Source organism: Drosophila biarmipes, chromosome 3R (assembly GCF_025231255.1).
Source record: "Drosophila biarmipes strain raj3 chromosome 3R, RU_DBia_V1.1, whole genome shotgun sequence".
NCBI lineage: Eukaryota > Metazoa > Arthropoda > Insecta > Diptera > Drosophilidae > Drosophila > Drosophila biarmipes.
The window spans coordinates 8,446,048-8,459,029 of NC_066616.1; the positions used below are offsets into that span (position 1 = coordinate 8,446,048).

The 12,982-nt window shown below is 43.3% G+C and overlaps 1 protein-coding gene across 10 annotated transcripts in view; it reads left to right on the plus strand.

The window, feature by feature from the left end:
- The window catches only part of LOC108031527 (cubilin), a 53,018-nt gene that overhangs the window by 9,693 nt on the left and 30,343 nt on the right, over positions 1–12,982 (plus strand). For 9 of the 10 annotated variants that reach the window (XR_001768573.2, XR_001768572.2, XR_006367690.2 and 6 more), the window contains 2 exons: positions 5,591–5,653; positions 10,531–11,232. Coding sequence is in view for 7 of the 10 variants with exons in the window: in XM_017105055.3 (XP_016960544.1) it covers positions 10,539–11,232 (694 nt within the window). In the remaining 3 variants the exon portion in view is untranslated. The remainder of the gene's footprint in view (positions 1–5,590; positions 5,654–10,530; positions 11,233–12,982) is intronic. The other variant, XM_017105056.2, reaches the window with a different exon arrangement.

The following is a 12,982-nucleotide window of genomic DNA, read 5'->3' on the forward strand; positions in this document are numbered from 1 at the left end:
CCGTCTGTCTGGATGTCTGAATGTCTTTCCAGCCATTATTAAAGTTCCTCCTTGGCAGCGGCCTCACTTCCGCCCCACATCCCTTCCCCTGCAGCGCTAATCAACTGATATGAAATGCAGCTCAGGCTGCCAAATAGCCGGAGGCCCTGGACCCAAAAACTTATTGAATCGGCAGCAAATAGATTCTTGGCACAAAAGAAGCGGCCATGTTTGCCTGGCCCAAAAATGGTAATTTGATGGCGAGTGGCAAGTGCATCGATCGAAGTGCCAGAAAACGAGATTGATTTATATCCAACAGAGCCGGATTATTCGATTGTGTAACGAGTGTTTGAAGAGCTCTCAGTAATCAACGCCAATAGTTCTCCAGTTTGCACTCAATCAGCACGGCTTTAAGTTGGTTTAGGGCTTCGAAATTCCGGTACGAAAGTTGCATCGCCCTAAAATGTTGAGCTGAAATTCGATTTGATTTTTAATATCGTCGTGGCAGGTCCACACAATCCCCCTCCATATATGTTGTGCTTGTCCTGGCCAAATCAGTTTTACAACTTTTATGTGAATCCTTCACCTGCTTTATTGTAGTCGTTGTCGTTGCCTCGGAGGAGTATAAAAAGCCGTGTAACATTACCGGGGACAACGGCAAAATGGCACTGACAGCGGCAGCAAAAGCAACAACGTCAATAGTTAAACTCGAGCGGGCTCCGAAGTACAAGATTGTTAGCATGGCGCGCAGGACACAGCAGGAGCCAGGACAACGCCGAGCTGGGGCACAAAGGCAAACACAAATGCACAACATTCTTCGGCGGCTGCACTGCGCCAAAATTAAAGCCGAATAATATCAAGATTACTTTTTAATTTTGAGGAAGCCAGCTTGAATTCAGACAATTCTTTTATCGGATTACGTATGAATTTGTGATACTGGGGCCATATCAACACATTTTAGGTGTTCAAAAGTGTGCAGTGAGTAAAGAATCTTTGAGTTTCTGAATAAAACCATTATAAATATTGTTGCATACTTTTAGACACCTAAACCTATATTATATGTGATTTTAAATCCCTAAAGAGTAAAAAGTATTTAAGCTCTAAATAGTGAAAAACATGAGGAATTTAAACCTTAAAACCTACTTTTTGGTGAAATTGAACCTAAAAGAATGATGAGGTTAATTTGAAACGTATTAAATTCTGATAGCATTTCAAATATGGTAAGAATTAATAATTACGTTTGCTTTTATCACTTATACCAAGATAAGATTGAAAAGTTAATGTATTTTTTTCAATGTAAGGTCTGGAAAATGGGGACGAGTGGGTCGCCCGCTGGGCATCGTGTTAGCCAGAGGAATGAGGATGGCAAACGCGATGGCCTCGACTCCTGTGGCTCCTTTCAGATCTTTTTAGGTGACTGTGGCTGCGACTTTGCCGCTGCTTCTGCATCTGAAATGCGGGGAAATGATGCATTTAATCGAAACGAGGCTGGGGCAGGTTGGGAAGGAGTTGCAGGGAAGGGGCTAAGTAGTGACAAACGAGGGGGCGGCTCCTGGGCGTGGTCGCACCCATCAGCGAGCGGAAGTCGACACAAAAGCAATGGCCGTCCTGCAGGCGGTGGCTTGTCTTAGGAGGGTAACGAGTCGGGGGCGTGGGAATGTCACCTGCTTTGCATGTGACACACGCCCCCAACGTGCCATGGATACCTGAGCATTGCAGTTCGGCACACTGAGGGAAAATGTGTGGGAGCCAGTACAGTAAAGAAATAGAAAATACTTATTATAAATAAAATAATATAAATAATAAACTAATAAAACTTTACAAATTTTTAACCATGATTATTTTAAATCTAAAAATTTGTTTAAATTGAATATTTATTTTTTAGAAATCTTTAAGAGCCAGCCAATGCTGTTCTGTACAAAAAAAAATATATAAATTGGATTTAATTTATCTTGACATTGTAGTCCTTACTGGGATATCATTCTGCAGGTATCTCACACCCTTGTTTTCCCAGTGTGGTGGGAAGGTGCAGGCCTTTTTCTGCTGGTGTTCCGGGATTCCCTTTCATATCGCATGGCACGTAAATTCGTAATAAATTTGAAATTATGTGCACATTTCGTGCCGCAGGCTGAAGGCCAAGCAATTTGCAACTTGCACTTTGATAATTTATGTTGCACCCGCCCAGGCAACGGTGGCCATAAGCATATATCACGTCTGCCAGGTCCTGTGTTCCTCTGTTCGCTTCGCCAGGATCTCCTCCGCCCCTTCCCACCAGCTGGCAGGGATCCCAGGACAACGTTGTCAACCCGCCAGGAGGGTGGAGGGGGATTTTTTTCAATTTCCACGAATGCACAGAGCACAAAGGACATGGTGTCAGGCGAGTGGATTGATTATGCCGACTGTCAAGGACCCAGGCACTCACACACACTCAGGCTTCAGTTCGGCTCTCAATTGGACGTATCCTGTCACACGCTCTGTCAGCTGGCCAAGGACGAAAGTGAAGGAAGGGGCAGGGGATTTATCAAGTATCATCGGCCGCTTTTTCCCCAATCGCCCGCACAAATTGACAAATTGACGGTCAGTGCGAGTGACGGCGTCTAATAACACTCATTACGGCTCCATTCATCATCCGAAACCGAAAACGAAACCGAATCCGAGTTCAGATCCGAATTGGGATCCATATTGCATGTGCAACTGACAGCTGCAATCGATATGCATTTCGCTTTTGATTCCAAATTTGATTTGCTGATTGGCATCGCTGCCAACTTTGTATGTGTTTCACTTAGCTGGCAATTAGCAAAGCAGCTGGAATCCCACGCCTGACCGACTGCGGTCATTACACTTACAAAGCTAGGCTTGTCAGTTGAACTCTTATAGTAAAATGTTTTTAAATTCTATAAAAATGTTCTATATAATATTTCGTAAGATAAAAGACATCTTAAAAAAGATATTAATTCAGAAATCTGAAGACATTATTGAAAATATTTTATAAGGTAAGGGATTTATAGAATTCGACATTACATTTTTAAAGATATATATTCTCAGAACAGGAAGGGTTCTTTATGATAAAAGCCTACTAAAATTCTCGGTAATAAAAAAACTAAGTAAAATTCATAATTTAATAATTAATTATGAATTTTACTTAGTTTTTTTATCACTAAGCGATCCTAAAGATCTTCAAGTTTAAAGCAAGAAATATGCATTATAAACGAAAAAGATTAATCAAAAAGCTCCCCTAAAGAGGCAATTCGCCCTGAGTTCCAGATTCGTTTTGAAAAATGAATTTTCCTGGTTTAGCAGTGAAGTGGCATCCACATGCCAATCAATTAGTTCAGCGGTTTGCTACCATGCCAGCTAGTTTGCACGCCAGCTCCACAGGCTGGGTGTTCTGCTTTCGGCTCTCTGCAGTGGAAATTGCGACAAAAGTTGCACTCAAACTAAATGCGATTTGTTAAATGTTTGGGCGAAATGCTCGTTTCGCTGCAGTCCTCGCTCCGCCGAAAGTTGATTCAATTTGCTGACTTGGCATTGGTTTCATGGGTCCAACTGCGGGTAATTGCATTGCCCCGGCGGTGAATCGAGTTCGGATCTGCTGGCCACTGCAGCATATGCATATTTCATTGCAGTCAACTCTGTCATGAATATTCCTCCGGCGGGGCGAATTGCAAATATCCCCTTGGCCACTTCCGCTGTTCCACCGATTTTTCAGTGATAAGGATGGCGATTCGCTTTGTTTCTGGATGTTCCCAATCAATAATCGAAAGAGAGTAGGGCATTGTTGTAAATGTATCATATTTAAATAGGTACAAAAGTAACAGAGATATAAGAGGGCCTGAAAAGACATATTCGAGTTTAAACTTAGACTCCATCATTATCGATAATTAAATGCAAGTGGTTTATGCTTTTCAAAGCGAACGAACGGAAGGAAAATAAGTTTAAAGATTTATACGATTACAAGGATACACGATAATATGTATATATAATATTTATACTAGGCATTATAGGTAAAACCGTGTTTTCATTCGAATTTCAGTGATTTTTGATTGGATAAAGAAATAAAGAATTATAAAGGGCTTGATGATGAGTGTAGCCCCAAAACGGCTTCACAATGTCTGCTCACAACAAAAGAATTAAAACTTAAAAACCATACCACATGTACTCTGGGGTATGTGCGAAATCTGAATAATTTAATACCGCTCAAATATTACCCCTTTGCTTTCTCTAGGCTTTCCAAAGTCAGGGAAATAGACCATGCACTTTGTACTCGATTTCCCGTGCTGTTTGTTTGCCCGGCAACAACAGGGGCAATCGTAAACAATTTGATTTTGAGGCGCATGGGAGGGGCGGGAAGGGGCGTGGCAGGTTGCTAGACTGGCAGTGCAGGAATTCTAATCGGATTGCGTTGCAACTGCGGCTGGGCAGGGCAGAGCGGCGGGGAAACAAAAGCTTTTGCCAGGAAATTGATATCGAAAGCAATTTGGCACCGCTGCCCTCTGCGGATGAGAGATACGGGGATTCAGATGGCAAGGGGCTGGATTATGGACTGAGGACAGTGGACGGTGGACGGTGGACGGCAGGGAACCTTGGTTTTCGGGAGCGGGTAATTCAATTTCGCGTCGCTTTTGGCTGCGGCACACGCTGCGTATGCGCAACTGCAGGCGGGGCGTAATCTTTGGCACTTCAATTTGATCGCCGGGCATTTGTAAGGCCTTCGACAGCCACATCGCCAGCTGAGCCGAGAGTCCTGGAAGTCCTGCTGCCCCACATAGCCACATGGCCACACAGTGTAGTGTGCTGACGTTGATGAATATTGCTACAGCGATAAATTCAATTACAAGAGCCGAGTGGAGCCAAGTCGAGTGCTATAACTCAACTGACAGCGGCAGAACTCTTTGCCGCCTCCGCCACTTTATCCACATGACTTGGCTCCTAAAGTGCTGCCACAAACTGAGACACGGACACACACAGAAAAGGCAAAAACAGGAAAAAAAGGGGGAGAACGGGAAAGCCCGGCAAGGAAAACATTTAAAAGTAAACAAAAACGGGGAGCCAGAACAACATAAAATAAATGTAATAAATTTTAAACATAGAGATGATAAATTGCTCTGGGACTGACTCAAGGCGCGGCTGCCAATGGCAAAATGCCTTTGCGCGACTCTTGGCGCTTCCCTACATTTTTACAATTTGTTTGCGGCTTCGCCCGTCCTGCCCCGCCACGCCACGCCCCCTGCCCTGGCAACCGCCCCCTTCTTGGCACGTGTGTTTGGCATTTTTATCTATTTGGCAGCTGCTTTGGCTTGTCGTTGTTTAATTTAGTTTGCTTCGAAATTGATTTGCTGCAAACTTTCGTTCCCCCTTTCGGTGTATGCGGTGTATATACTTTACAATCTTTTTGACACGCCCACGCCCGCTGCCAAGTTTCCGAACTTGCCGGCGAAGTCGCATTGATGCTGCAGTTGCAAATGTTTTGCTCGTAACTTTTACTTAAGCGCTGCCAGCTGTTCGCCGGGCTCCTGCCAATGCAAAGTTGGGCTTAACTCCTGTCTGCCGGGTGTTTGTCCGTCTTCCTGTCACTTTTCACTGAGCTCTCCCACCGCTCTTCTCTTTGCAGCAACTCAGAAGACTCCGTGATTAGGACGTGTTGTACCCAAGCGCTCTAAATGCAGACGATATGGTGAGTTATCTGGAATTTTCAATTTCTAATTAAAGTTTAACAACTAGCTAACTAGGAGTCTATTAAAAACTCTTGCATCTATGAAAACTCTGAAAACTATGCTTTCCTTGAACTACTTGAAAAATATATACTTTAAACCCACCAAAGCCAACGCCTTTTTAATATCTTAGGATCCTTGAGTTGAAAATACTCCACGTATCCTTTTTTAATGCCTTAACATGAATGAACTACTAGAATATCATATATAAAATTTAGATTTTAAAACAAGAGAAAAAGGTAAAGGAAAACAACGTAGTTTTAAAAACGCAGAGTTATTGACTTCCAAAGATTTTTAAAGCGATATAACGACACGAGCTGGTTGTTTAATGTCTTGGAAAAATACTTTCCATTTCTTAACTCTCCTTAATTTCCAACCTAAAATAAAGATCTTAAAACTAGTTAAGCTCCGAGAGCTTAGCTGCCAAGGAAAACCCCTTTTTATTTCTTGGGACTCGTGATTTCTTACTTCTAACAATCATATTTAATCAACTGCTCGACTCCGGCTGGCAGCTCAACAAGTTAAGCCTGTCGGCTGATTAATGTTAAATGCACATAAATACCTGCCAAAACACACTACACACACCCACAGGCGGTTGCATAAATCATGCATTACGCATACGCCGCGTACGCCCAGAACTATTAACAAGCGCATTGCGTATTCATGAAAGCATTTTGATGTGCTGGAGTGCACGTTGTTGCACAAGCACAGGCTCTTGTGTTCCGCAGAGGATGACAGGAATAGAGCTAAGTTTTCTAATTAAAAACTACAAATAATTGTGACTCGTAATGAGCACACACATGGCGCACTTAAATCTTGTTGTGGGGCCCGCGAAAGCCAAATTTAAATTGCAATTTGTCACTGTGGTTGCTAGTTGCTGGTGGATGGTGGCTGGTTGCTGGTTGCCATGCACATGTGCAACATGCGACTGCAAGGCTCTGCGTCCTGGCTAATTTCCATTCCAACGGCAACTGTCGCTGGTGCTGATGATCATCGGGATGATGAAGTTCCTTTGGCGAAGCAACTAAAGGCAAAGGCACGCCTGCATTTTATTTTCACAGAGAAATACATAAAAAACGCGTGGCAGCCTTTGTGCATGTTTTTCCCAGACACACACAAGCGACTTTAAGGCTTTAACTCAAACAGAATGTTAATCAACCAAGTGAATGCATATTGTTGCACCCACCCACAAAGCATCAGAAATGTAAATGCCCCATTGCGGTATACATAAATGCATCTGTATATATATCTCCATCTGTATCTCCAACTGTATCTGTGTCTGGAGTAGGGCTGCGGATACACAGATACAGAGGATTGCTAAATTTATGCCACCAACTTGCAGCGTTGAAGTGTAGAATGCTGCCGTTGCTATTTTCCTGTTCTTTTTTCTGTAGCTTTTGAGATGCACTGATGATGATGATGCGCTGCTGTGGATGGCAACTTTTTGTGCTGCATCGAGCGCCATTTGTTTCAGCCACCAACCAACATGCAGCATCCATTTGCTGGGCTTTCAGAGCCCTTGCCGAGGGTTTAATAACTATTTTGGAGTGTTTGCCACGCTTAGAGGATTGCTGTGGGTGGCAGGCTTCAGATATAAGCCCCAATGCAGCTGCGGCAAGTTTGTGTGACTCGGAAGGAGAAGTTCCGAAACAAAGTAAATGAATAGAAAGGGACATTTCCAAGCTGGTGAATTTATAGCACTTTGTGTGCTGTTCCTAAGCGTTTAAGTTTGATTTAAGGTTTGAGTTAAGGGAGTTTATTTTATAATCGACTTCCAAAAACTTAAGTATTTACATTAACTTTAAAGGCAAGTGAGGTAATAGGAAATCCCCTTTCAAGCCGATGCACTTAGAGTCCTTTTACCATAACTATAAATATTACAGTTTAACTTTAGTCAGTATTATACAATTTAAAAAAGTATTAAGGATTGAGGTATTACAAAAATAAAGAAAGTCACTTTTTTGACCATCTGTTAGGGCATCGGAAACCCCAAAGTTAGTGCGCTGTGGCCACCCTTTTATTCGCTGCGTTTTCTCCACTTCTTGCCTCTTTGAAGTGGTTCCTGCGCTTTAGTCGCTTCTAATTGGCTCTGGCTGGCTTTTAATTTTCGCCGGCTTTATTATTTTCGCATTCGCTGCCTTTGAACGGCCAGAAGGAGAACTCATTAAACCGCTGGCCAAGTGCACAATTAGAGGGGCCACAGATAGGGGTCAAAGGGTACAGAGTTGCACGATGCCAAACAAACTGACTAATTGCGAGAAAAACAGAAACAGGTCAGCCGCGGCTGCAGGTGCAAACAAGAACGAGGGCGCACATTTGAATAAACATTAGCGGCAACAAATTGCAATTTATTTGCATCGTTACCATGGGCTCCTGTGGCTATTACTTTTGACTGCAATTAGCATTTACAGTAGCACCCGAGTGCAGCGAATAATTTCCAATTATGTGGCAGAGCCAGAAAACATGGCAGCCTGCATTCGCTGCGTTGACAGCTCGGGAAAATGCTCGCAGCCCAGGCGTCCTGCTAGCCTCAGCCTCCTTAATTATTCAGCAGGATACACACATGAGCTCACATCCTTTGCTGCCAGCTGCCCGGAATTAATGGATACAGCTGAAACGTAACAGAGAACACCACTCAGCCACCCAAACCTGCCTCGCCCACCGCCCACCGCCTCCGACTTATGCTCCACAAAAAATACTCCAGCACTCCGACACTCCGCATATCGACATTCACCTAGTTACGCATACGCCCTGATGACATTAGTGCAGCATTGCAGACAATTTTCGTTGGCTAAATGGGAAAGCCAGCGACCAGCGGCCAGCAGAGGTCCGGTGGCCGGTGCAAAAAAGCAGCACGCAAACTACACTGGAAAAAATACTATAAGTGGGAAAATGTGTCTCACCAAAGCGGTGGTATTTCGTGGTGGCTTTTCAGATCAGATTTAATCAAATCTATTTAAGTAACCTTTAATCACTTAAAGTTTTCTTCTAATACAAGCCACAATGTTCAACTTTTTTAAAATGATTAGTATATTTTCAAAGTTTTTGGATAAACGGAAATTCTAAAAATTATTTACACAACGTTTTTGTTTAAAGTGCGGGTGTTTTATGGATCTTGCGTGTCTATAAACGTATTCAGTATGCTTTCTCATGATATATGTACATATAAACCTTACAAAACTTCAAATGAGTAATATTTATATTTATATTTTATATCAAAAACTGGTCCCCTTGAAAGGATTTTAAAAGCATTTATTAATGCTTTTCGAGTAAGTAGGTTATTCAGAAAAAAATCAGGATAGGATGATAGGAAAATCCAGCTTGATATCAACTTGAAAGGGAAAAGAAGTGTCCTAGTCATGAATATACAAATATATTAGTCTAAAATAGTAATAGTAATATTTTTTTCTCTGTGCACAAACCCGCCATCACACATTCAGCATAGACGTGTGTGCGTGCGTCGCAGTTTCACGTTGATTACGAGCACTTTATGCCTCCGTGCTACGTGTGGGCGTTGCTGTGCTGCTGTTGGACTGCTGGATTGTCGGATCTGGCAGGGGACTGCCATAGACATGATGTCTGTGCGTTCATTGTTGCAATTTTTACTTTATTATCAACGTCTGTAATCACTACAACAACACCAGCGGAGAAGCTCGGCCCCGACGAGGGGTTGAAGGGTGGCCAACTTGTTTCGGCGTCTGTTATTGCGGCCAAAAACATTTCGAGTGGCGGAAATTTGATAAATGCCTGGCCTGACCCGATGGGCGTGGCATTCGCCAAGGGTTTATCTAGAGTACTTGTAGGTTATTTATGATTATTCCACATATTTTTATGGATTGCAAATGAGAAACGAGTGTGGCAGACAGGGGCGTAGTTGGGTGGTGATTCAGAGGGATGTTTTCATCGTAGTAACTCTGTGAATATAACCTAGTATCACCAAAGAAATGTATATCAGGAAGGGCTGACTTTCAGTCAATTTCTTATCACTTCCTTGTTATGAGAGTCACTGTATGTATGTCCCTGCAAGCTTTTTGGTTACATTCCTATAACAGCAAAGCTCTGCCGCTTACAGTAACAGAAGGAATACCCTTGCGAATGTATAACATATTGTTTGGGTGTAACTCTGCTAAAAGCTTTAGGGACGTGAGCTTTAGAAGGCTTTCGATCCTTTACAAGTTTTACACGAGTGTGTAAGGCAAAAGCTCCCAAGGGAATGCTATAAAAATAGCAGTTGCCATAAAACACGGCGTATACTTAATATTTAAAAACATATCTAAGTCAAATTTTGTTTGAGATATAGCAAAGAATTATAAAACGATAGTAAATCAGATATAAAGATAGTATAGATACATACTATATCTTAAATATATATATAATATTACAATGGTTCAATATAACGAGGATATAAATTTCCTCGCTTCCTAAAACATCCTTCCTTTTAAACACAAATAAAGCAGACTAAACTCTAGAAATCGTTGAAAAACAAACATAAAGATTGGAACCCTCCGTCAGAACCCCTTTAAAAGGGAGTTGGGGCTTGGCAGCTTGTAAAAAAAGAGTAAAAGGATTGCCCGTCGGCGTTAGCCGAATGGGCGTGGCTTGCCAGTGGAAATTGATTAAAAAGACAAGAACCCAAATGCTTTGTGATGCTGTCCGTTTCCCTGTGGCGTGTAATCCGCCCAACAACACAAAACAGCATCCGTGGAATCGATAATCACAGCGATTGGATTATCAAAGCTGTATAACGGCCAACTTTTGTCCCTTTTGTCAATGGTCACTATACTTATTGGTTTTTAACAACTACCTCATGCCTTTGTTGCCTTTCCAAATCTCATTTCAGGGCACAACATGGCCTCAGCACAGATACGACATTTCTATAACACACCAACAACAATTTCTTCAACGACAACAACACAACAACCTTTACAACAGCAACAACAACAGCAGCAGCAGCACACGAACAACTGCAACAGCAAACGGAGGCGATTTCCAGGCGATACGTTTCTGTGCCACACACAAACACAAAGGGAATCGGAGGCAACAGCAGCAGCTGCAACATTATGCCAGTCAACGCTTGCGGCTGCAGCAACACCAGGAGCAGCAGCAACAGGAGCAACAGCAACAGATGATGTACCAGCCAGCGCATCCTGGACCACAGATGAGATCTCTGCCAGCAACAGACACACCCAGCACAGGATGCGATATCCTTTGGCCGGTAGTGCTGCAACCTGCGATGTTGCTGATGCTGCTCAGCCTGCTGCTGCCGCGCAGCAACAACAGCAATGCCTGGCCCATGCTGCTGCTTCTGCGGCCACTTCTACAGGGACTTCGGAGCAGGATGGCCTCGCCACGAGCCCTTGCCTATCACGCCTATCTTCCAAAACCAGTCAGGACTCTACGAAACCACAACGAAAGCCTCCTCAGCACGGCTCTTCAACTTCGACGACTCCGGCAGTCGGCATCCTCACGGATATGCAAAAGTTTGCACGCTCTATATTTCCGCTGGTTGTCATCTTTAATCTGCTGCCTTTGTTCTATGCAGGTAAGTGGCGCCACTTTATTTAAAAATATTCTGTAATATCAATTATGCGGCTGAGAGGTCAATTGTGATGCTTAATGCATTGTTTAAATTTTTAAAGTGGAAAATATTATTTTCCAGCATTCAAAAAGGTCAATCAAAAAGGTGACATAATATATGCACATCCATTTTAAATTGAACTTAAATCTAACAAAATAAATACTGTCTGTTTTTATTTTGTTTTAAAAACTTCATTACACTTTTAACTAGTTTAATAAAGTTACAATTAAACCGCAAAAAATTGTAGTGATGCAGCATGAACCTCAGCTCTGGTGAAAGTTTTGCCTTCTCAATTTCCATGCTGAACTACTTTTAAACAAAACAATTTTCCTGGCTCCTAATTGCCAAGTCTCGAGTGACCACTGGCGGTGTTTCAACCAGAGAGAGTTTACTGTAGCCACTTGGCTTGGTAAATAAATAATTGAAACTGTCGAAGAACATTTGCAAATCTGGCCGAACAACAACTGAGCTCATTATTTATGTACGCAGCCAAATATGTATTGACTGCCAAAGGCAATGGGAAAAATTTAATGACCGGCAAAAGTGAGCGTTGCCGGCAGGAAGGAAGCAATCCCCCGCCCCCTGGAGCCCAGTTTTTGGTTTTTTGTTTTATATTTTTCCACTTCTTCAAACTCTTTTGTGACATTTTTATTTTTTACATTCGGGCTGCTCATTTTTCAGGGCACGCACAAAGGCAAAATTATAACAAAGTTGGGGTCAAGCGAGGCTGAGGCCTAGAAAACAATGCGCTGGGCGGCCTTAATTGCTTCGCAGGCGCAAAAACAATAACAGCCGACCCTTTTCGAAGGGAAACTCTGACTGCAAACCTTTTAATTAAACGCGCTCATAATTATTTGAGACAAGCTGGCGGTGGCGGCGAGCAAATTCAATTTGTGATCATTGCCCGATAACCAGAAAACTCCAACGGAGGGTAGGCGCCCCGCTCAGCTGCCTAATGTGGCAGAAGCGAAGGCAAACAAAAGCGGTGCCATTTCAAAAGAAATCAATGACAATTCGTTAAAGGTCCCCCCAGAGCAGCCCCCAATTTTCCGCCCCAGCCCCCAGGACACTTGCCTCCATCATCATCGACGTTCGAGCAGCGATTAAAGACAATTGAAGCCGCAGATGCAGGCAGCTGAAGCCTGCCTTCTTATCAGCGCTCTCTGGATTTTCCCCTGGCTGTCTCTCTCCGGATTTTCCACTCGGAAAAGCTCGCTTCTGCGCTCTAAGCTCTCCCATGTTATCATTGCCGAAGGTACTACTCTTATCAGTTGGCCAGCGAATGCCTGCTGGGTTATCCTTAGCCTTTGTTTGGCCCAAATAAATCGCTGACTTGGCCAACAATAATGGCGGGAAATGGGGGGAAGGAGCAGGGAAAGTCCAAGACGCCAGTGCCCCAGGCACAGGTCAATGTATCTGTGATTCGACACCCATTTATCTTGGGCGACGTCCTTTCCTTCGTTTTTCCGCCAGCCTAATGAGATTTTCGCCAAATTAAATGAAATCGAAAATTAAGCGCGCTCCCAGCGTTGGCTGGCAATTTAAATTGAAGCCTTCGACGAGGCGGCAATTATCCACACAAAGGGCCGAGCATAATGAGCGGAAGCCGAAGTCAAACAGATTCTCACCTGTCGGCTTTGGTTGCCACCTGCCTCTGGAAGTCTGCCACCTGCCAGCTGTCTCGAGTGGCGGCTTTGGATGGGCGATTAAAGTG